This window comes from Etheostoma cragini, chromosome 4 (genome assembly GCF_013103735.1).
Source record: "Etheostoma cragini isolate CJK2018 chromosome 4, CSU_Ecrag_1.0, whole genome shotgun sequence".
Taxonomy (NCBI): Eukaryota; Metazoa; Chordata; class Actinopteri; order Perciformes; family Percidae; genus Etheostoma; species Etheostoma cragini.
The window spans coordinates 8,277,805-8,302,727 of NC_048410.1; the positions used below are offsets into that span (position 1 = coordinate 8,277,805).

At 37.8% G+C, this 24,923-nt stretch overlaps 1 protein-coding gene and 1 long non-coding RNA gene across 6 annotated transcripts in view; one reads left to right on the forward strand and one right to left on the reverse strand.

Annotated features, from left to right (window-relative positions):
- Positions 1-7,228, forward strand: part of LOC117943763 — an 18,457-nt gene extending 11,229 nt beyond the window's left edge. Inside the window, exon 3 of the long non-coding RNA XR_004656428.1 lies at positions 7,145-7,228. This is a non-coding gene — a long non-coding RNA (uncharacterized LOC117943763). The remainder of the gene's footprint in view (positions 1-7,144) is intronic.
- Positions 1-24,923, reverse strand: part of slc2a9l2 (solute carrier family 2 member 9, like 2) — an 86,008-nt gene that overhangs the window by 26,896 nt on the left and 34,189 nt on the right. For all 5 annotated transcript variants that reach the window (XM_034870089.1, XM_034870091.1, XM_034870090.1 and 2 more), the window contains 4 exons: positions 20,047-20,234; positions 18,575-18,685; positions 11,301-11,402; positions 10,851-10,926 (listed from right to left, as the gene is read on the reverse strand). In XM_034870089.1, the coding sequence (XP_034725980.1) occupies positions 10,851-10,926; positions 11,301-11,402; positions 18,575-18,685; positions 20,047-20,234 (477 nt within the window). The remainder of the gene's footprint in view (positions 1-10,850; positions 10,927-11,300; positions 11,403-18,574; positions 18,686-20,046; positions 20,235-24,923) is intronic.

Sequence of the window (24,923 nt, forward strand, 5' to 3'; positions counted from 1 at the left end):
GGGTCTGATTATATTTTATTAAATTGGGATCGCACCACAGTGTTTTTGTCACTTCCTGTCCAGCCTGAAGGCGGCATGGAATCGGATGGAAACGGTCCGACTTTACCGCAGCTTTCTGTCCCCGCCCCCGCTGCTGCCGCCTGCTCTCGTCCACTTTACAGGCGAGGCGCAGTTCATCTCGAACGAGCCTAATGATACAGCTGCACTGCAACTATTGAAAATGCATGTTCAGCCTCTGCACTGTATAAAATTAGCATTCTTTGTGCTAGCGAGAGCATTGGTGCAGCTGTGTTTGCAAAACACAAATTGTTTGAGGTACAGTGGCCAGGGCCAATTTACAACGGTCCAGACTTTTTAAGCAATTATAGCACATGTTGAGTATGTTGCTGACAGCAGTACATTTTGTGTTAACACTTTATAATTTATACAACCTAATTTATATAACCTTCTTTATTAGATGGTAAATTGATGGTCAATTAATCTTTAGTTGATTATCCTGTAACTGGTCAAAACTGGTCATGTACACTTACTAGCAATAACTTATTATGAAAAACATAAGTCACAACTTCACAATAGCCAGCTAGATAATTTTTATAGATGGTTTATAAAGTATTTATTAACTAAAAGGTATTATAGTCATCTGTTGCAATTTCATTATAACCAACCGGACACTGTTTATAGACGGTTTACCAACCAACTAGTAACCATTAACAAAGTGTTATATATATGTATGAATGTCTAGTCCATGTACCGTATCTACAGAGGTTTTAAAAATGGTTTCTTAAAGGTTTACAAACAGAATTTAATTATTACCCGATTTGTAATATAGTATGAGGGATATAATGTGTGTAACAACAAACTGTTAATTTTCAGCACTACTGATAACAACTCATCTTTATTAATTCTAAATCAATTGTTTGTTAACTGACAATTAACTAAAGATTAACTATCAATTTACCATCTATTAATGATGGTTATTAAGTGTTACCCATTCTATCTATCTATCATTGTCTAGATTGACAAAAACATCGTTAAGAATCTCTTGAAGGACGGTATTCATCCTAAAAGGGTGTGAAACGAGGCCAAACTGCATCACCGCATACACCTTTTTCTTTTCATAGGCACACTTAAATTGCACCAAGCAGTGAACAAATGCTGCGGCCTCACAACAAGAGACCTTCAAGCAAACTCACACTGTTGTGGTTTGATAGCAGGTCTTGTTTAGCTCACACTGCCTTTAAAAGGTGTCACTGCATCGCTGTGGTTCTGATTTCAGATGCACTCCTCCATTCATCTTCTTATTTTCACCCTTGTTTAACTTTTGATTGATGGAGTTGTGTCAAATTACTGCAGACAACTAAAGAAAAACCTGCTGCAGCTAAGCAAGAGATAAATCCACATGTGAAGACTGTTGTTGTTTGTTTTTGTTTTTATATTTTAGGCCTTTATTCGATCGGACCGCTGAAGACATAAAAGGGGAGAGAGGGGGGAATGACATGCAGCAAAGGGCCGCGGGTTGGAGTCAAACCCGGGCCGGTTGTGTCAATGAGTAGAACTCTATATATGGGCGGCCACTCTGCCATCTGTGCTATCTGGGCGTCCAAGGACATATAAGTATCCTCTACCAGCGGATGTTTCAGGACCCTAAGGAGAATAAATCCTTCCCTGTCAAGAACAGGCTCCTGACAGAAGATCAATGTCATTAAACGTGTGTGAAGAAAATATTGTTTCCTGCTTTTTATGAAACACCTCGCAGGGGTTTGTGTACACGAGGGGAATATTACGTAAGTCTGTCTAACAAGAGACATCAGTCTTGGGAACCACCACAATATTTGTGGGGAAAACTAGGCAAGGAATGACAACATCAAGACTCTTCTCCTCAGGAAAACAGGGGCAAGTGAAAATTACAGGGAATTCTTGAGATTCATGGTTATACTTTATTTTTTAATGCTTAAAGTTAATGTGGCATGGTGCTCATTATTCAAAACCACATTGAGTATGGCAAGACCGGAATATTAAATAGTAATCTTTGTACTATAAAGATACGATGAGGTAGTAACCCCACACAAATAAATTCCCTTGTTCAGAGACAATTTCTTATCCACAGATTTGTAATCCATCAGCCTTTAATTATTTCTTCATTTCTTTTGCCCTTCTAATTAAATCTCGAGCTAATGCTTTCTATCACACATCATTAAGTTTCACCTTGGCTTGAGTTCAGTCGCCTCTCATTATCTCTGCCCCTGTATATGTTGCTCATGGCTCCTAAAAGCAGCAGGTGCCACTCTTGTCAGGATGTGTTCACATCTCACCCCGGGTATTTCTTATTACCTGCTAACTCTCACAACAGCAAATGTATAGTAGTTGGTTCCTAGGTGAAAAGTGAAATGGTGTTATGTCTTATTCTCTATGGCCTGTTTGTCACCAGCACTTTGTAACCCTCTGTCTATTTCTCGTCCACCTATTTTTTCACTTCCCAGGAGAATTGAGTGAACACACCATCCAACTATGTAATAATATCACAGGGTCTGCTCAACCATGCTGTGTGTGCACTGACTGCAGAAGAATCCATGGCATTCAAGCAGAAATGCACTTGTTCAAAAGGGAAAGTTGCACAGTTGCTGCATTTACAAACTATAATTGCTGTACTTTTGAAAACAATTGGAAAAAATGGATCTGGGATTGCCTCCATGGCTCTCACAGACCACCATTCCCTAACTTGTCAAATACGCTTTGTCAAACCCCTTGATGCCGATGCACAAAGCACTCACATGCACTCCCACGGCTGGACCGGCTATCAAAACAAAGAACAGAGAAGCTCAGATAACAACAAACAGAGAGAGTGTGACTTCAGTCTTGCTCAGGACGCAAATACTCCACTATATCTTTACACAGTAAATAGTTGTTTACTGCTATTTTAATCTTGCGAAAATTAAACACCTTATTTGTGACACAACTGTGATTTCATTTGATGCCTATAAAGGCTCCAATAACATTCATATTAAAACATTTACAAAATGACAATAGATTCAACCCATGGAAATTCAATTTTCCTGTAGAAGTATTAAGCAGTAACAATTGGAAACACTTAAAGCACTTAAGTCCACCACTTGTTACTATATGTACTGTCTGTGTAGTATACAGTATGGGACCTGTGTGTATCTGAGACCTATATAGGAACTGATCAGAAATAGCTTAAAGTTGTCAAGTGTATGTAAAAAGATTCCCTGTAATGTGCAGGAGATGCTTAAATACTGCAGATCCTCACTGCTGCTTAATGCTGTTATGATTGTGTATGTTCTGTTTCCTGTTTTATTTTGATAGTCTTGTTTCTGATTATGCCTGTTCCTATTTTTGTATTTTGCCTGATGTTCCAGGATACCTTTTGTTTGTTGAATTTCAGTACAATAAATCCCTGAGTTTACTTGTGTGTCCGCCATGTTGCACTTGGTTCCAACGTTTCCTGAAGCTCCATGACAAATGCAGCTTTAAGAGCTCATTGAAAGTGCTCAACATACTTTACTGTTTGGTGAGTGATGAGAAGCAGTAATTAATTTTTTGATTAACTAAGCTGCTTCTTGACTCAATTAACAAATATCAATTAATTGTCACAACCAATTCATTCAATTATATTGTATGTATATTGTCAAATGATAACATACGTTAACTTGGGACACTTTACAGATTTTACAGATAAAGTAGGTCTAGTTTACACTCTTTAATTTACGTAGACCCAACAAATCCCCAAAAAGCAACCTCGGACTGAATCTAACTCTTGGTGGGCGGCCATCTGATGCTGCCGGCAGCATTAAGTTTAGCTTTAGTATAGTGCGTAAGTATATTCTTCAAATCATGGATACACATATGTATGATAAATTAAATGTATTCAAGAAGAGAAAAAAATTAAACAAAACCAAGAGAGCATTTGTATCTCGTCATCTGCCTGTAAAAACGCAAAAACAACGCTGCTCAATTTACATTAGAACAATGAAGTGTTCAGTGGGATTTTACAGGTAACAATTATCACTAAACAAAGTGAATCTATAGTTAGTGCTTTAATTGCTTTTCCATATTCTACTCCAAGCAGTGGTGCACAATTGAATATTACTAGAATTTTTCTTACAAATTAAATGAAAAAACTGAAAAATTAAATATGTGAAGCTCATAACTGTGTCGAAAAAGCACAAAGGTATCAACAAAAAGTGGCACAGGCTCTGTGGAGTTGCATGACAAACTCGCAACACACATTTGTAGGTGTTCAGTGTGAGGGATGGCAGCATGGGTGTGAAGTTTATTTTTATCCAAGGCAAAAATTGTATCTCTGTTTTATGAGAAAAATGAGTCACCAGAATTAATTAAGGTCATTTTTCTTCTGTGAAGTAAGCAGACTCCAAGGCAATTACACATTATGATTAAATCTGAAAGTATGATACCTTGATGAAAGAAGGCCACTGTGCCGAGTACATTGCGTATGTAGTCTCGAATTGCCAGACCTTTCTTCATACTGGATTTGCACTGCTGACAGAACAGGCTGAACACACACACTTATACATACAGACACATTCATTTTCTCGCGAATGGACAAAGTACAGATTTGGAAGTTGCATCTCTTCAGACGCCTTTAAGCTGCTTTCATATTATCAGGGGTAATATTGTGAGGAATGGCACTGGGAATAGTGCAGTCACTACAGAGGCAAAGGGTAGCACAGGTAAACATCATCATTGCTTCTGGATGACTACTTTTCTCTCTGGTTGCACTTGGAAAGACCAACAGCAAAAAGGTCAAAATTTTGATAATTTCAAATTTGAATCAGATTGAACGATATCAATTTGAAGATGTCAGATTGTGTGATGCTGAATGTGTGTTGTTTTGGTGTCTGATAAAGCTTTAAACACATAAACTTGTTAATCCAACTGGACTTCTTGGTTCGTATTTCATTTGCTCAGCTGTTTAGTATACCTTAAACAACACGCCTCCACCAATGCAGCCTCCCTTGGCTGTTTTAGCAAAAGGCTGTAAATGCCAATTTACGTTAAAAAAGTAACGCAAATGACTCCTGCAGAGGAAGAACAAGGGCTGAGATTTAAATTTAAGTAATTCAAACTGTGGAGCAACAACTAGCATCTGCAACTACAGCTGAGTTACTGCCGTCATCAAGAGTGCAGCAAGATCATAAAGTATGATGAAGCTGCACCAAATGTTGAGTGAGACACATGCCGAGAATATTGGATCCTTCGATGAGACGCCTACCACACAATTATACTGCATACAGTAAAAAATCCAAAGGAACTTGTTTATGAAATAATCAAAAAATTGTGAATACATTTGCACATAACATCTTGGACCAAACCCACGCTAAATCAAATGTTCAGAAGCAGCTAACTGAATATTCCACATGTGTTAATATCATCCAATCACATAATAAATAGGTCAATCTTTCACTTTATGTTAATTAGTGTGAATTTACACAGTGCTACTGCCAAACATCACATTGTAAAAACTAGAAAAAAAAGTCTTCCAAATCTGAAACAAAATGACACCAAAGAAAGCTCAAAACATATATGTTTCTCAATAATGAATGCAAAACTAAACATAAGGAAGTAGATCATGCTGTAGGTGTTAGCCATTTTTTCCTCGCTGTCTAAGGCGTTACATTAAAGTTGCTTGATTTTAGGGTCGTAGACAGTATACCACAGCCACCAAAATAAAAATAAGTACTGCAGGAAAAAGCTTCTGGTCCCAAACTAATGAGCACATCAGTGTATCCTTGGGGAAGTTTGTCTCTGCTGTCCCACATGAACAGTAAGAACCTGCTCAGTGTCAATACTATTTACTATTTAGTATTTATTGCCAGGATGGAAGCGACAGGCAGTAGGAAAATATTAGTCCACGATTTCTCAATTTCCAGGAGGTTAAAATTCATTGACTTCTGTCATGTGTGATTTCTTATACATCCACAGCTCCAGGTGTTTAATTAAAATGTATACAACACAAATCCAAATGACAACTTACAACCCATCCTGTGTGCAGAGTTCAGAAACACAGGCGTATGTGGTTTTTTTTGTCATATTTGGTCTTGTTAGTTTTTCACATACAGTATATGCACGGTCATTATAAGGGTTGTGAAACAGCTTGGGCAGCGTTGTTTTCTCTGGTTTGACAAGTTGGCAGAATCTGACACACTCAATAGGAGAATCAGAATGAGAGAATCAACTATTTCCAGTTAATGAGATGACAGTGTCAGCCTGCAACAAGAGGCAAAAAAAGAGCCAAGAACCTTTGCACTACGAGTAAAAATCACACTGTTTTCATTTCTTTGTTTTGAATGGAAACTGGTGTTATGGTCTGAAATTGAGTCTAAATGTCAGCTTTTAAAACAATACTGTATAAGAACTTTGGAAAGCATGTTTTGATCCACCAAATTAAGAAAGTGGAAATACAGGAATAGAACAATCCTGCAATTACAGCATTGCTATAACTATTGCCATTCCCATAATCATCAAATTAGGATCGCCACTCACCATTTGCTCGCAGTCTCTATGGTGACAGATGAACAAATACAGTGGAACAAATACAGTGACTCCCTATCACGCCTCCAGCAAGGAAAGGACCCAATTAACCTTGCCTATATATATCTGAACCATGGGTGCTCCTCACTAGTGTATTGTAAACATGGGCTTGGGAAAAACAAAAACACAATTAAGCAGCAATTATACAGATTTGTTATGATACTTAACAATATTGGTCATTATAAAAAAATCTTTATAATGTTGTATGATTGTTGTTATAGCATTAAGAATATGTATGAGTGCTTCTGACTATACTTAAACAATGCTATAAACAGATTATAACATAAATGCGTTTAAAATACATAGAGACAGGCTTTATAGAAAATGTTACCAATGTTAACCTTGTTAACTTGTAATATGAAAGGTGCAATAGGTAAGACGTTTGAAACTAACTTTCACTTTATCATAAATTTGCTGAAAATGACCCTATGTTTGAGTAGAACTACATGAAGCAGGTAATTCAAAGAAAAAATCTTTGGCACCACCTAAAGCCTGTAGTGTGATTTGCAAAAATCCACAGCTCCCTGTTCGGATGCGCCAATCAGGGGCAGGGGGGTGTCTAATTGTGTTCCAGTCAATGCTCATGCACACACATTAATTCTCCCTTGTGGGGAGAGGCGCTTAGGAGACTGTTTTGGACTTTAGCATCGGGTAGGGACCGAGATGTTGTTATTGTTAAATTCTTTTGTCCTACATCTTTGCAATCCTACCTTTATCACCTTTAAAGAAACCTATTCAAAATCAATAAATATCTTGTCAATATGTGCAGTGTTCAAATTATTGAAAGATAATGTTTTGATCCATTGCCATCTAAAATATCTTGGAAAACCCATTAAAGAGACATATTCTTTAATTCTAGTGCTTAATACAATAAGATATTTATTACAATGAACATAGCTAGCATACCAAATTCTGAAACAACCATGCAACTGCATTATAATGAAAAATGTCACATGCTGGCTTTGAAGCATTTTTTTTATTGCTTCCGTATTGCATTTTTACTGTATTGAATACCTGTTAATAAGATACAGGTATTCTTGGGCTGGTTGATAGTACAAAATGTAAAATAACAGCTTTATCCTTGGCAATTTAAATAGCGGACCCCACGATACATGGTTTTTATCTGACTGCAGTAATTTGTTGTGCTGGATTTCATAGGGTTTACGCTCACTACCACCTACAGTGGAAAAGTATCTTAAATACATACCAGCTTATTTATAAACTGCAGCCTATAATTCAAAATGTCTGTCACACCAGAAAATAATTGTTGAAAGAACAATTCCTTACGACTTACGTATTCCCAAAATAATTTCTCTAGATATACATTTATGAGTTTTTTCTATTTTGCCTCACATCTTGTTGCATTTTACTGTTAAAATTCTAAGTGAGTCTGTTTTACAACAGCTGTACCATCTGAGTGGTTTGCACACACTCCCCAGGTTCAGCATCATCCATCATCAATGGACTTCTCGGCCCACATGTGACCCATTACCCTCAGGTGCAGAGCATTTAACAGAGACACTGTTAGAGCATTTAACAGAGACACATTTCAAAACATGTAGTTCTGTAATTATGGCATGTATCGTTACAAGTATGTGTGAGTTTGTGTGTACCAAGCGTGTAATCGCCACAAGGGATGGGGTGTTAAGTCCCCCCCAAGTCATCACAGCCTTCAAAATTCATTCAGAAAAAGGATAAGATGTACTTTACACTCCTGGCTCAATCTTCATAACCAACTCTAATTATATATCCATCTGTGTGGTGGAGCGAATACACACAAACTGGCATATTAGTGTTTAGTAGTTGTATTGCAAAAGCCAATAAAGATAATTAAAAAAACAGCCAGCTCAGTGGAAGCTCAACATGTCGCTTAATATGTGTTTACTCCTGCATTAAAGTCAACTATAAGCTCACAACATTAAAACAAGCTGGTGCAGTTTTCCACTTTTATGGCTAATTTAAATAAGCAACAGGCTTTCAAACAACCCAAAACAACTTCCTTATCTTTGCTACAGACCCAACTATTACACAGGGCATCAACTTGCAGGAAATTATAGTTTTTAGCATCAAGATTTTAATTAAACGGTTTTCACTCAAGTCTAATCATCTCAGTAGGTGACAAAGTGGCCATTCCCCAGATGAAAGAAATCCCCGTACACCTGGACCCCAGACACAGCAAAGAAATTAAATTGAAGCCAAATTGTCTGTATGTCCTTTTGACATTCATTTATAGCACGCTACAATACAAGCCACAAAGATAGGACACTAAAAGCCGCCGATAAAGCATGACAACAACACCACAACATAAAGTATAGGGAAAGTTCAACCTGTAGAGCACATGACCAAAACAGAACTTACAGTAACTTCCTATTTCCTTATAATGTCTTATGTACAAAGTACACCTGCTCAGTTTATAATTCCACTATAGAATCAAGATCATAAATCTAACTTCCTTTTATAATACCAGGAAAAGGGTAGGTGAAGTAAAAGGCCATTTACTTTGTTCAATAACCAGATTTTTAATGGGTAGGCCAGCTCAGACAAAAATCAGCAGGCTGATACTACAGGATGTCAAATTAATTTGTAGTTACATTAATTAATGGAAGTTGACAGCAACGATGCAACATACAGTAGACAATCTTGCAAACAAGATGTTTGCAAGGGCAGTCAGGTGTTTCACAGAGAAGGAAACTTAATGAATGGGCCCAGTGGGTATGGCTACAGTTTACAATAGACATAGAGGCCAGAGAACGAGAATGTGAGGTTGAAGAGAGAGAGAGTGATGGTGCAGGTGTTGCACAAAGATATTCATGGCATAGTTTACAAATAAGTTTAATAAAAAGATTTATGGGTTGCTGGAAAGTTAGCTGCCGACATATTGTAGCTTCCCCCCACCAACTGAAAGCAAGATTTAAATATTGATTGTTACAAAACCTAATTTTTAACATTGCCTTCTCTGAATACAATTATAGAAATGTGGGATTTGCTGGCAATTGGAAAGTGAAATTGCCTTATATAAACATTGTTACAGGTCATAGGTTGTTTACAGAAATCTCTATTGCAAAGTGGCTAATCTCACTCAATATTGTATATAGTGTTTTAGCTCTCGGGTTATTTGTAATTAAACACACAGATTGTCATATTCCTCCAGGGTGGGGAGTTAAATGATAATGCAAAGTAATCTGAACAGAATATTTTATATAAAGCATTACACTATTTACAAGGTAGGAAATATTCAGCGTCTTATTTGAAAAGTAAGCATTACTTTAAACATACTGTGCCCTTTAATTTATCAGAAAAAAACAAAAATCACCCCAAATTATATTCATATAGTCAGATAATTTTTGTGTTTCCATTTAACGTTTATATATCCGAGCCACTGTTTTTGAGGGAAAATGACTTGAGAGTATTTGTGGCTAGTCACATTGTTTAATCAAAGCACCACTGGGGTTATCCCTCATGCACATTTTCTTTTCTTTCCCTCCCAGTCATTCAGCATCCCTAAGCAATGAGGGACATAATTTGTTTCAATAGGCCATAAATCATTGCTTTGAGGTTGAAATAAACAAGAAATGATCTATCTTCCTTTAACAATTACCAGGGACGTGGACCTGAACAATGCACTGAACAATTAAAAGGTGGTGTTAAACAGTAACGGCACTGTGCAGCTTGCAGTTGTGTGGATGTTTTGACGTTTTGTGTCTTCTTTCCCTTTTTAATTTTATTAAGGAACACAGCATCTACGGTTGAAAATGTAATGTGCGCGCTCTAGTATTTTGATTGTGATAGTTGCGAAAAGTTTATCCACACTTTTTAACGCTCCACAGGTCTCATTTCATCCGGATACACTGAGGCACTTCATTGGATTAACACTCCCTGGAGACATTATTACTCAGAAGTGAAGTATGTGTGATGACAGCAATAGCCTCACCTTGAATCTCAAAGTCAACCTCCCTCCGATATCAACTGTGCACACTCACACTGTCCCCTGTGCATCTGCAGTGCAGTGCAATATACAGTATATACTGTACAACTCCTATTCAATATGCTAACATATGACAGCACCTTCGACTATGATTCTAATTACAGACACACTTGGCTGACAAAGTATTTAAATCTAAAAAAGCAGTGCAAATACAGCTCCCTTTGCCAGTTTTAAAAGTGAATGCAATCTGATAACAATATGTGGGGTATTTTCTCATTCTCTTTTAGGTGCAATTCAAGATGAAACATTAAGAAAGAGAAGAAGAAAATGGAGAAATCACAGCCAGTAGTTTTACCTGGCCCAGAGCAAAAGGACGCGATCACAGCCAGTATAGAGATGTAACTGAGGTAGGGCATCCATGACAGCCTGTCCTGGATAAGAGAGCGAGAGAAATTATATTGCAAAGACCATAATTATTGTGTTGGCAGTAAAACTCTAAATCACAACTCTGACTTCTGTGCAGGAATATCACAAAAAATATATCACTGAAATGAATAATTAACATCCTATATTTTATTTTGCTTATGTTACAGCAGCAAACGTCAGCAAATAATTCATTAAAAATGTAAGCAATACATTATGATAATGTGAGATATATATATATACATGTGGCAGATATGATAACCTCAGAGTAGGAATCCTGATGACAATTTGTTCACACTATAATTGGCCCACAGTACAGAGCACCTTTTTACTTACAGTGTGTCTGGAATGAGGTCAGTAAGGGAGAGAAAGAGTGGCTTGCCTGGAAATTGAGGAACACTGTGAGTAGGCTGAAGAATACGGCCATGGCACAGAACCCAAAGATGAGGAGGGGCCTCCTCCCGATTCGTTCAATCACTAAGCCCTTGGAACAGGACAAAAAAAAAGTAGAAAATTACAAGCATTCCAAGGGGTTTCTGCACAATGGCTGTGTGACTGATTATCAACCTGGAGAGGGGAGAGGGGAGAGCAATGTTTGTCTGTACATTAGTCCCACTTTGGTCCAGACTAAAATATCTTAACTGCTTACTGAATTGATAGCCTTAAAATGTGATGCATATGTTCATGGTGCCCAGAGGATGATTCTTAATTACTTTGATGATCACGTAACTTTTCATCTAAAGCCATACTGAGCAGACAGAGCGTCAGCTGATTTTGCTGAGGTTTCAGCCCCAAATATTTTGAGTGTAGCCCTAAACGTATTTTTAAAAGTTGACTGATGAAGCAGACCTGTAAGTCGCTTTAGGCTCCACTCTCACTGTGCAGCTTCAGGTTTATGATGGCGTGCCCTGCTGTGGAGATGCTGCAGCAGATGTTTCACGTTTGTGCTGTTTCCACCTCTGACGTAGAAAAACGTAAAGCCAATTTCCTGAACTTTGTCTCATCCAGAGAGTCTCAAACTGGGCTCACAGTCTGTCACAAGGTCTTTGATCTACCATATCAGCAGGGAACATTCTTGTGTTAGCTTATTATCACTTCATTTTTCTCAAAATATCACCTAAATCACAGAGAACACAGATACATTTTGAATGTGCACAAAGTAATGAACGTGAGCAGAAATACTGCTCAAACACATCTGAAATATTACAGTCCAGGGGTTTATCAATTTATTAAAATGAATCCATGTGTCACTGAGGTAAATAATTGTCATATGCACATTTAACGAAGTTACTTCCCTAACAAAAGATGCAAAAGAGGAGGGAAGAATTAATCATGTATGTGTGCTGACTCAAATACAAGTAGAAAAGTCGATCTACAAGAGAATAAATAGTTGAAAGCAATACAGAATGCCTGCAGCCTTACTGAAAAAATATTCAATTGTGTTTTATATGTTGAATTGTCCCCAATGTTGCCCTTTGCATAAATATATTTCCAGCATAAACTAATTCAGGAAAAGGTAGAAATAGGTGCATTAAAATGTATCTGACCTTAGCTTTTAACCCAAAGCATAGCTACGTCTAAGTATAGTCTCAAAGAGCTGCTACAATGACTGAAGACTCTTAAGCAGACTGACATGCATAAAAAAAACACAGCACTCACATTCATTTCAATGAAATCAGTCCGGTGACAAAGCGGGGGGGCCATTACAGGGGGCTCTGGCAAAAAAGTTCAGAAATCAGAAATGTGCAAATACATGTTCCTAGTAGATACTTTGTAATGTAAAACTATTTCTACTGACTGACCCGCGATTGTTATGACAAAAGATAAAATAGTTTGATCACGCTGTGTTGTGTGTGCTTGAGTTGTGTTGTTGTAACACAGGGAGGTTTCCGGTCTAAATGCTCACTTAGACTTATAGCACCATATTAAATTGTTTTCTCACAGCAGATGAAACATGAAGATGTGTGATCAACATGTTACAGTCCATTAAGAATGTGTGCATATTCTCAGCTTTCCATTTCATACTGCATGCATCATAGGTAACATGACAGTCCAAGGCACAGAAATAAAAGCTTATTTGAAAGCAAAGATTTGCTGAAAAAAGAGGTAGCATAAATACATTTATTTGCTTAACCCTTCAAACGCCAAGTGAATTATACAGAAAGCTGGTGGTGGAGAATACTCTATACATACATTATCAGATGAGATTTACTCACAATACTCCATGTGGCTCATCAATAATTTCACAGACACTTATCATTTTCCACCGAGAGAACGATAACTTGGTTTTCCATGTGAATGTGCGTGTGGTGTAGCAGAGGTGCCAATTTTACTTACAACAAGAAAACAGGATCAAGAATGTTTTCCATTGCATGCGTGCGTCTGTCTGAAGGCAAAGGATATTTCTTTGCATCCACACACACACACACACACACACACACACACACGCGCAAACACACACACAAACACACACACACACACAGGTCTCTAAAAGGTACAAGAGGCTATGAATGAACACTGAACTGCTGAAACTGTAATAAATGACAGCACTCACAAAATAATAAACACAACTGTGCAGAATCGCATAAACACACTGAAGATGCTGTGATCGTTTTAACACTGGCAACAATCAATGCACAAATTACCTTGTAGGACAAAGATTAAATATGAATACTGCTTTGTTTGCCTCTTAGATTATGCCAATCATCTACTGCAGATAGGCTGCCATTTTGCTTTATATGATCCCCATTTATGTTGTCAATCCAAGTTAATAGGGCTTGTGTTTGTGCCTGCACAGTATTCGCAGGTAATCGTACTGTAAAGCTAACTTACTTACAAAGGCAGAATTAGTCAGACTAGTGAACTAATGAACACAAAGCATTTGCTTAGTTTTGTTAGTGGGACTGTTACAATTCTTTCACTTCCTCGCTACCATAAGGTCAGTTTTTGCATTCCGTGATCATTTCTTCCCGTTTAGACTGTAACTAGCCGAAGGGCTACAGAGTGTAACAACTCGGCCGGATGTGTTTGATTTAATGTGGGGTGGCACAGACTCCACAGTTCTTGTGTGTGAGCCAGCGGTATAGTGACAAGTGTGCCACAGTGAAAGGGTGATGGCTGAGTAGGGCACTAGAAAAGGGGGGAGGAGGTGAGTGGATAGCATTTTGCATTAAGTAATCATGCATTGTAACAGTTTTCGTTTTTCTTAATGTGTTTCACAATGATGCTATAATAGCTGTTTTGCGTTCCAACTATAGTGAGCAGCAAAAGAGAATTTAAAATAGAATAAATGAATTAAAAAGATTATTAAAAGCAGAAAAAACAATGCTTTGGTCGGTGCTTAATGGTGAATTCAGATATAATGAGATGCAGAATTCAAAGGCAGAATAAATGCATGCAAGGCCAATGAAAAGATAAACATACCTAAAGGGACTTGAATTGATAAAAATGTAACACCAGGCAGGGGCAAATGGTAAGGAAGATGTTCAACTTGTTATCATCTTAACTTATATATTCTAATTTAACTTGTCCACTGATGTTGTGACAGTTTGCACCTGATGTGAAGGAAAACTTGCCACTTGCTTGTTCCAGCTGGAAATTTTTCGGACCAATTCATTTTTGGGTCTAAATGCTCAGAATTTGATAGAAAAGGAGTAACTATAGATTCACAAATAAACTGTACACACAAATACCAAAATATGCAGACGCGGGTGCCCAGATAGCTCAGTTGATAAATCAGGCGCCCACAGTTAGAGGTTTACTCCTCAACGCAGTGGGCCGGTCCGTCTCAGACCTGCAGCCCTTTGCTACATGTCCTTTCCACCTCCACCTCTCCCCTTTCATGTATTGAGCTGTCCTGTCAAAACATAGGCCGAAAAGACCCCAAAAAAAGAAAGTAAAAAAAGATATATGCATACCCAGTCGTTTTATTGGATTTAGTGTACATAACTGCACATATGGCTGGTTCTGTTTAAAAAATGTTAATTAGAAAAAGACATTCTGTTATACAGTATATTAAGGTCTAGTTATGCAAACCCGGTTGACAAGCGTGGCATGTATTGTATGTATATGATAATGGAAGATATTTGATGTATTTTTAAAAGATTTGACAAGAAATGTGAAGCGAGAGAGGGGGAAATGTAGACAGGAAAAAAGGTTCCACTGTGGGTCTAAATAAGGTCATAGGGTAGGCCACCTCGACATTCAGGAATCAATGTTTCTAAAGTGATTTCCTGCAGCTTTCACAGTCAGCAATAACTTTCATGTAAATTATCATTTTATCAGTGCCTGCCTCAGTCCACAATTGTACATATTACTGGCAAATACAGCAATTCAATAGAAAGGCTGGAATAGACACATCTATCCATCCTATTTATCACACACAATTTGTGTTCAGTGTTACTGGAGCCTATCACAGGATAGTTAGAGTCATAAAAACATCTTTCAGGTGTGTCACAGCAGGGCAAACACACACACACGCACGCACGCACGCACAAAATAGTCAAACATATATTTTTATTACAAACAGCTAACAATGTGTCATGCCATATTATGCCAGAGTCCTCTAAAAATGATCAGTAGTAGTACGGTTCTATCATGCCTGCAACAAGGAACCAATGTCCTTGTCTTGGAGGTGCAAAATGATGGCAAGAATCTGTTGGATTCCCTTAATCAGCTGCTAAAGACAGAAGGTGTAAATTAGTTCAGGAAAAGATAGCACATTTGGTTTTCCCAAGCGGAGGACAAGCCATCGCCTGTATGCACAGTTTAATGTTGTTACATTATTGATGTTACACTAGGGTAGGTGATCACTGAATTAAAGCGTCTATTTATGTTGATTATCACATAAACCAATTGTTGCAAATAGCTGTGAACGACATTTTCTTTGCATTGTGGCATGTTTATCATAAGTAATATGTTCTGTTTATAGTTGCTTTCTGTGATCATGGTGCAAAGCGACAGAACTTGATCATTCACAAGTGTTAAAACGATACTTCAAGCCTGCTTTGAAATGCAAAAAGAGAACAAATCCTCATCATGAATTACAGAAATATATTGTAATTGTATTTGTTTCACCTTTGATACAGTCACTGCTTCATTCCTTACGATAAAAAAAAAATGACATAACACTATGTCACATTAGCATAGTCATTTTCACGCAAAAAAACAAACGAGAGCCCTCTTCTTTTGGTGTGCTAATCTTACATTTTTTATAGAATGATGCCGGGTGAAATGGTGTCTTCACAGTGCGCTTGATGCACAAAACTCCACACAACAATCAACAGAATGCAAAAATACGATGAATCTTTCCTTAGATTTTGCAGGTGACTTATGCTGCCATACACAAAGCTTTCTTCCTTTTTTAGATTATTTTTGGGACTTTTTTATTTTTATTAGATAGTGCAGACAGACATGCACTGCATGTTTCTCTTTCCTTTCTGAAAATTGTAAATATGTTTAGGCCTATGTCAGAAATTGCTGTTTGTGCAGTTTAAAAGGAATTAATAATGGAATAAGGTTCGAGCCACAGCTCAATAGGATGGATGTATTAAGATGGAGGATGTGGTGTATTAAGAAGCATATATCCCAGGATCTGGGGATTGAATCTCACCTTGGAAATGTTTCCCACCTGAATGAAAAAACAATATTTCTTTTAAAGCCAGGTGTAGACTCTGATACTCTGATTTGAAAGCATAAATATTTGAAGCCCCTGAAACCATGAATCAAATTAATCTTTCTCAACAGATGTCATGAACATGAGACTCATACAAATGGGCTCTCTTCAATGGCAATTAAATAACACAGCCCTGTAAAACTCTTGAGGCTGCTCTCAACGAGAAATATGTCAAATATTCTGCTTTTTGCAATTTGTTTGCTTTTTTCTGCTTCCTGACAGTGGCTGAAAGCTTGTGCAGTTTATGGTTATAACATCTTGTTTACGGTTATAGCATAAAAAAACAGATTTAAAAAAAAAATGTTAGAATTAAAAATCAGTTTGACAACAGATGCATATGTGAATTTAACAGAGCCTCAAATCATCTTTCAGCTCAATGTTTTGGTTTTAAAGTATGACCTGCAACTTAACACAGTGTGTATTTTTTAAAGTATATTCTTCAAAATGCAAGAAAAGTTTCTGAAAAATCATATTTCTGTGGTCAAAAAGGGTCATCGGGCCTAAAGAAATCAGCCAGCCTTTCAAGCTTCTGCGCAGGAAAGTCACCGGACGACACATTCTTCTGAACATTGCCATACTTAGAAATATGTAGAAATTTGTGAAGCTTACAGTCTTAATTAGCTTTGTAGCAACTCGTTTGGCAATGGTCTGAATGTAACGTACATCAAAAATGGCACTGAAGCTTATGTTATGTGTATATTATATACATATATACATACATATACATACATACATACGTGTGTGTGTGTGTGTATATTTGTGTGTACATATATACATATATTTTATAGTTGTTCAAAATAAAAAAAGAAATTAAATGAATTGCGCAAAAGGATAATACAACACAACCTGCACAGTTCTATGTCACTAAGTGTAGTCTGAATCAATAGCACACTGCCATCAGTAGGTCAGTATTCCTACAGCAGCAGTTTACTGGATTAAAATTGAATACAGCTGACTGTCGACTCCTTTTCTCTCCTGTGGAAACCTTGTGCCATAGCAATTTGTTGCTTCGGAACAGAAGATGTGGTGGACCTAAGACAACACCGAATCGGGACTTGTTTCTTGGGTATGTGACACTGCTACATGTTAAGACAGTGGTCAGTGGATAGAAATCATCACACATTGCTCTGGAGTGGAATGCTACAATGTCTGCCTAACAAGCTGCCAACAGAAATGCTCCCACGACACGATGTTTGAGCATCTTTGCAGTTTGCGAGGTTCCTCCACAACAACCAAGCATAACAGACCTTTGGTCAAGTGTACTAGAATTACGAGTGGAAAACTGCAATATTTAGTTTGGTAAAAATGAAATAAGGTTATATGGTTAAGATTAGCAGATTAGCAAAACTTCTCCAAACCAGTAAAAATGTCTTTCTATGTATAGTATTTCCTGTAGGCGATGTCCACACACCACAAGCACCACATTCACAATGGTATTTCAATGTCAACTACTGCCTATGTTTGTATTTACTCATTATTTGTATCTTTTAATATAAAGTATAAAGTGTATGGTGAGACATCCTGCTTTATCTTATTATGTAAATCTTTGCATTTTCATATGTTCCATTTGGGATAAACTAATCAAGAAAAACAGTAAAACAAATCTTAAATGCACAAGTAAATAACCAGTAGTGCAGATACATTATTCAGTCCGTTCCTGCACTACGGAGTTCTGTGGACAGCTTTCGGAACATTCAGATTATAAGAGACCTTTCCTTAAAGGTTGCTATGTGCTGTCTTTTTAAATCAACTGTGCATGAGGACAAACTGGACACAGACGTAAATATAAAAGTCCTTTTCCATTAATATACAGACAATAATCCATATATTAAAAAGAGGCTGGTAAAATGAAACTTTAGAAAGCGTATTTATAGAAAATGGTTCAAATAGCCCAAAAAGTATGATAGATTTTAACAATGGGTATAAATTAAGGATTAAGCCCAGAATTGCACATTTGATTGATTTAAAGTAACAATACTCACCGAGATGATGGCAGCCAAAGTCTCTATGGCCCCAGTGCTCAGTGTGATGTAGGGGATAATGTTTTCGGCAAAGCCTGCATCCCGAAGAATCCCATTGGTGTAGTACCAGATCTATGAAAAAATGATATGCAGTATTCATAAAAGGAATTTTCATGAGCTGACATTGTGACAGAATGTTTCTCAGCTGTCAACCAAATCAGCACAATACTCTCTGTAACATCGCTCAGTCACTGTCAGACTACAATATGTTCTGTCTTTTGCCAAGTCTGATGGTGATAGCAAATTAAAATAAGACTTCCAGATTGACCTAAATTAAATTCCTGTCTTCTTGAAATGAAAATATATGTAAATCAAGTCATGTTTATATCAGTGATAAACCAGATGAGCTTTGTTATTTGAAACAGTCCATCAACCTATCAAATGTGAAAAGTGCGCACAAATATAAATCTTATTAATAACAATTTGTTCGCATTTCATTCGGCCTACAATATGTCAGTTAGTATGTTTTCCCAGTTTCATTTTAGTAATATGACCAGTTTGGATTGCATCCTTCTTTCTAGTAGAGCCTTTGACACATGGAAGTTAAAAGCCACCCAATATTTAAATACAACAGGAGCTCACTTATTCTGATAAAATATTTAAAGGATACAGTATTAACTTAGAAAACATACTTTTTTTGCCAATCACTTAGATCTTTTACAGTATTCTTGATGTAGATGGATTGTTTATGATTTATGTCGGTTAAGTCAGTTTTTTCTTAGTTCTCTGTTGTTATTCTCTTTTTGTCAAGTACCGGATGGCAGAAATAAGCAGCAACTCTCCTTCATGGCATCTATATGGAAATTGTATTGGAAAAGCCATTTGCTGATACACCTTATCCACTGACAAGCAGCTTTGTCACTGATAAGACGATGATAGGACTGCACAACCAAGTGTTTCTGCAGTTAACTGTCAATTCTGTAATTCTCTGTCCGGCGTTCCTGCACAGCAATTTTTAACCTATGAGTTAGAAATGCTTTTGCTTATGCATAAATCTAATATTGCTCCATTTTAATGCACCAGGGAGTTAGCATTCAGCTATGTAGAAAGCAAGAGTTGTTTCTCAGCTCAATAAAAGCCTTAAAGGAAAGTTTGATTTGACAAAAACTACAGCTCCAATGTGAGGGTAAACCAGGCTAAGCATTAAAGCTACACTCATAAATATGGATATATTATGTCATGCAAAGGGTGTTAAATCAAGGTTTATCTATAATTCCTTTTTACACAAATTTGCATTGTTGATTCTTTTTATAAAAATGTATTTCATGTTTAAAATTTGTACATTTTATATACAGCAACTAAAGTAGTAGCTGATTTTTAAAATAGAAAAGAATTAGTAACAATGTGTCCTTAACATGATGGACTGTAAGATAGTATAAAGAGCAGGATTTCACTGACAATCTCAGAAAGGTGAAACAAGAAGTGCATCTCACAGCATTGAGGCCACATAGCTGATAGCAGGCCATGGTTATGATGATGGTGATGAGCTGCCAGCGAACAGCTGGGCTCCTCAGCAGCTGTAACACAGAGGCGGTGTGTAGGTTGTCCTGAGCCCGAGCCTCTGTGTGGACCTCCTCCAGCTCCTGGGACACATCTTTCTTTCCCAAAAGCCTCTGAAAGGCTGACACACACATGCACACAGTGCTGAAAATGAGCCAAGAATAAAAACAACCATTATGCCGAGAGCAAATGAAGACATCCTCATAAATGGATGAAATTGTTAAAAACTGGACACTCAGACTAAACTAAAATCCCTTTTCTTTAGCTTCATCAAGTGTGTAAGCTGTGTCCCACTTCTGTATATTTGTGATGTTTAATCAGAATTGCAACCATTGATTGTGCCACTTTGACTTTTTGGCCTTCATTAATTGAGTATTATAGATAATGCAGTGTTGTAGCACCCAGCTTGTATGTAATGGATGTGGATATTAATAGTAGCGTCTTTGACTACTAAGGGGGAAAATTCTTGTAGAAAACAGAATCAGCAGACTAATTTATTTCAATTCATGGCTTTATTTATTTATATGCTTTTACTATTTTAACAAATCACTCAGCAACTTTTATCAAATGTTCTGTGTGAGTTAACCAAGAGGGACTAATGACCAATGTTTTGAGTCGTTCATAGCTATTTTTATATTGTGATTTCTTTTCTTTTTTTCTCTCTATTTTTTTACGAATAAATTGGTTTTGCAATAGTTTAATGAGAATTGAAACGCATTTTTACATTTTTTTAGGCCTCAGGTATATACATTATGCATGTTGATGAGAATAATAAACATAAACTTAACTGATCTTAAATTGCAGTATGTCTGACCCATAATATAAAGATTGAGATCTAGGGACTGGGAGCTAGGGGAAAATACTGGAAGCTGTAGAGAAACGGACTATGCATTATTGTTTAAGTCTTCTTATGGGACTTGTTGACAATAATACAAATTTAGAATAAAGCCACTCTTACCGTGTAAATTACAACACAAATGCCTCCACATTAACCCTTTCAGACCCTCTTTAAATATTGAAATCTTGTTTCAAAATGTTTTCTTTTTTTTTTCAGCCAGGACCACAACAGCAACATGGAGTGGAGCCCCTATTGTCTTTCTGCAAGGAAAATAAAATAGATTGCCATGGGTACAATGCCACGGATAAAACTAATATTGACTGCTCCAGTCATTCTGAATTAGAGCAGGTTTCCGTAGTTTCTATCAGCAGGGAGAGACAAATGAATGTTCACATAGCTACTCATCTGGATGATAATGTTGAGGTAAGAGCTCATGGTGTGCAACTTATTCTGGAATTAGAGGATCATTTTGGCACAATGTTTTTTTTTCTTCTTTTTTTCTGCCCTTTCCATTAATATCTTTTGTTTTTTAAATCACTGTATTCTCTAAATAATGGGTTTAATACATCTGTCACAACTTGTCAGATCAGCGGCAGTTGGTAGACATGTGTTTGGAGCTCTGCGCCACCAGCTACGGTGCTCTGCCTGATGCTCCGTCAGGTCAGCGGTTAGTTGGTGGTTCAGTTACCCAAAAAAAGCTGACTGTGAGCCGGGTACAGTTGCATTTCAGGGACGAACACTGTTAAGTTTAGGCAAAAAAAATATGCGTTATGCAGCGACAAAAGTTAAGTTTTATGCACCAGAACGATTTAGTTACGTTTAGGAAAGATATTGTGGTTTGTATTAAACACAGCCAAGGGACAAGCATTTCCTGGATGAAAGTCTTTAGTTTTCCCCAGGAAGCAAACTCAGCTCCCTGGCTTGAAAGTCCTCTGTCACCCCAACTTCCTCCCTTTGGGGTCAGCCGCGTTCTTATACAGCAGCGGTCAATGTGGTGCTTACAGCAAAATACAACAACAACTTGGAAATCATGCAAATTACAATGCTTATCTATTCGTAGCTTTTTGAATATATGGTTCATATGAACAGGCTGAAAATAAATATAGGCTATATGTAGACAATTGTAAAACAAAAACACTTCGAGCTATGTGGAAAAATAAGAGTTACAATTAATTTGTACCATTGTACCAGGTAGGTGAGTCCTGCTTCCTCTGCACTCGCACATTGTTGAGGAATTATGTTACAGTACGTGATTTAAGTTACTTTTTAACATTGGTTATTTCCCTCCTGTAGATGCTGTACAAATGCTGCAGCATGCCACCCAGGAGTCCTTGGACTAGGCTTTAGTTTGTCATGTTTTTCTGCCACATGTGTGGTCACCGTTCACACTGTGCGCCATTACACTCCCACATCCTAATGACCTTTAGTCCGCGTTGGTGTATAGAGAGTTGCTATTTTGGGTCATGTCCTCAGCCTGTACTCACCTTGAATTCCCTTAACACCAGGGGATTCACATTTACAGGAGAAAGAATTAAAGTGAGTTAAGAGGATTCTTCCCTCCTCCAGTCCATCACATTTCAACAACCTCCATCGGTCCGAGCTACAAATGATTGCAAGAAACCTGGTTAGCTCTGCACACCCACATATAAAGTGTCTTTGTATTTCTGTGTTGTTTCCCTGCCTTTTAAAAAGGAAATGAGAAAATATGTACACAAAAATCCATGTTTACCGTTTGAATGAAAAGTTTGCATGGAATTCTGATCTATGAGGGACAAAGAAACACATGGAGCTCCAGACAAATTACATTTATCCACTTCATGGTATCTACTCAAATTGCCTCAACAGAGACATGTCTGCTACATGTCTGTCTGCTGTTTTTGCTTTATTGTAGTTTGAAAAATATTTAGGTTTTGATGAGTGAATGAGTAATTGGCCACTGATCATTTTGAAGTTAAATAAATTCTATTATACTTTAAATAGTTGTGGTGATTATTTTGTGTATTGTAATAATGGTTGAACACGTCAGTGCTCAAATTCAACCTTCTTCTGTTCCCTTTAGAGATACAAGTAAAAAGGAATCCAATTAATTAAGATTTGTATTTTAAAAGGAAACCACAGTTCAACAATGGTCCTCGATTCCCTTTTTGATTGTTTGTCAATTTGGTGAAGTGATATACCCATTTTCGTAACTTTAATAATATTGATAAAATATATTTGATAATTTGCCAATAATTGAATCTGTACTCTTACCAATTCCCAACCGAATGTCCCTACCAAATGTTTTTATTTTAAACCCCACCCACAATCTTTTTCTAAACCTAATTGTACAGTTATTGTGCCGCATGTCATTTAAACAACATGCTCGGTCGAAACTCTTCGTGTCACTTTTTGATGCCCTGACTCGGTAAGTACGTTTTACTGACATCGGGCACAAGAACGGGACCGTTACGGTAAGGAAAAGATCGTGGGTGTACATTGCAGTACCCACCCCTTGCTTTGCATTCACACCTGGCCAGGTGAAGAGACAGTTGGAGAGGCTTCAACAGTACAAGAATGCTGGCCCGGATGGCATCAGCCCCATAGTCCTGAAGACCTGCGCCAGTCAGACGTCTGGTGTTCTCCAGTATCTCTTCAAACTGAGCCTGAGCCTGCAGAGGGTGTCTGGTCTTGGTCCATCTATGGCCCCAGATTAGTTCTTCTCTGGACCCTTTACAGTTTGCCTACCAGCCTTGTCTGGTAGTGGACGACGCTGTCATCTATCTTCTGCAGCGAGCTCATTTGCATCTGAATGGCGGTGGCGGCACTGTGAGAATTACATTTTTTGATTCCTCCAGTGCATTCAACACCATCCAGGCACTGCTACTAGGTGAGAATCTGCAAGGGATGGGTGTCAGTGTCCATAGTCTCCAGGATCATTGACTACCTGACAGAGGGAGCACAGTTTGTCCACCTGGACCGTGTTCTGTCTGATGTGGTGGTGAGTGGTACGGGGGGTCCACAGGGGACTGGCTGTCTCTTTTTCTGTTCGCCTTATACACCACAGACTTCCAGTACAAGTCAAAGTCATGTCCCCTACAGAAGTTTTCTGATGATTCTGCAGTTGTTGGGTGTATAAGGGATGGACAGGAGGGAGAGTGCTGGTGGATGACTTTGTGGAGTGGTCTGGTAAGAACCGCCTGCTGCTGAACGTGGACAAAACAAGAGAGATGGTGATTGACTTCAGGAATGGTGAGATGGTGATTGACTTCCTCATCCTGGGAAGAGATGTGGACATGGTTGAGGAGAACAGATACCTGTGTGTCGACATCAACAGCAGGATGAACTGGAAAATCAACAGCAGTGCTTTTTACAAGAAGGGGATGAGTAGACTCTATTTCCTGAGGGAGCTAAGATCCATCAACGTGTGCAGAAAAATGTTGGAGATGTTTTACCAGTCTGTAGTGGCTAGCGCTCTGTTTTCCTCCGCCGTCTGCTGGGGCAGCAGCATCGGAGCCAGCGACATAAACAGACTGAACAAACTGATCAGGAAGGCTGGCTCCGTTATGGTCTGTAAACAGGACACTTTTAAAGCTGTGGTGAAGAGGAGGTCCCTGAACAAACTGTTACCTATCATGGATAACCCCGATCACCCTCTCCACCCCACGCTGGTCCAACAGAGGGGCACCTTCTCTAAGAGGCTCCAACAGCTTCGTTGTCGCACGGACTGCTACAAGAAATTATTCCTACCACAAGAAATACAACTTTTCAACGCTTCATCACTGGGTGAAATGTTGAATAATGTGCATTCATATTATTCAATATTTGTGCATTTTTGTCATTAATTTAATTTGGTGTATGCTGTACCAACATTTCCTCTAAAAGGGGACATCTGCAGTATAATCATCATGTATTGTTCTTAACATCTTCTTATATTTCTATGAGATATTGTAAATACCATATTATATTCCTATGAATGAGAAAGATATGTCTCAC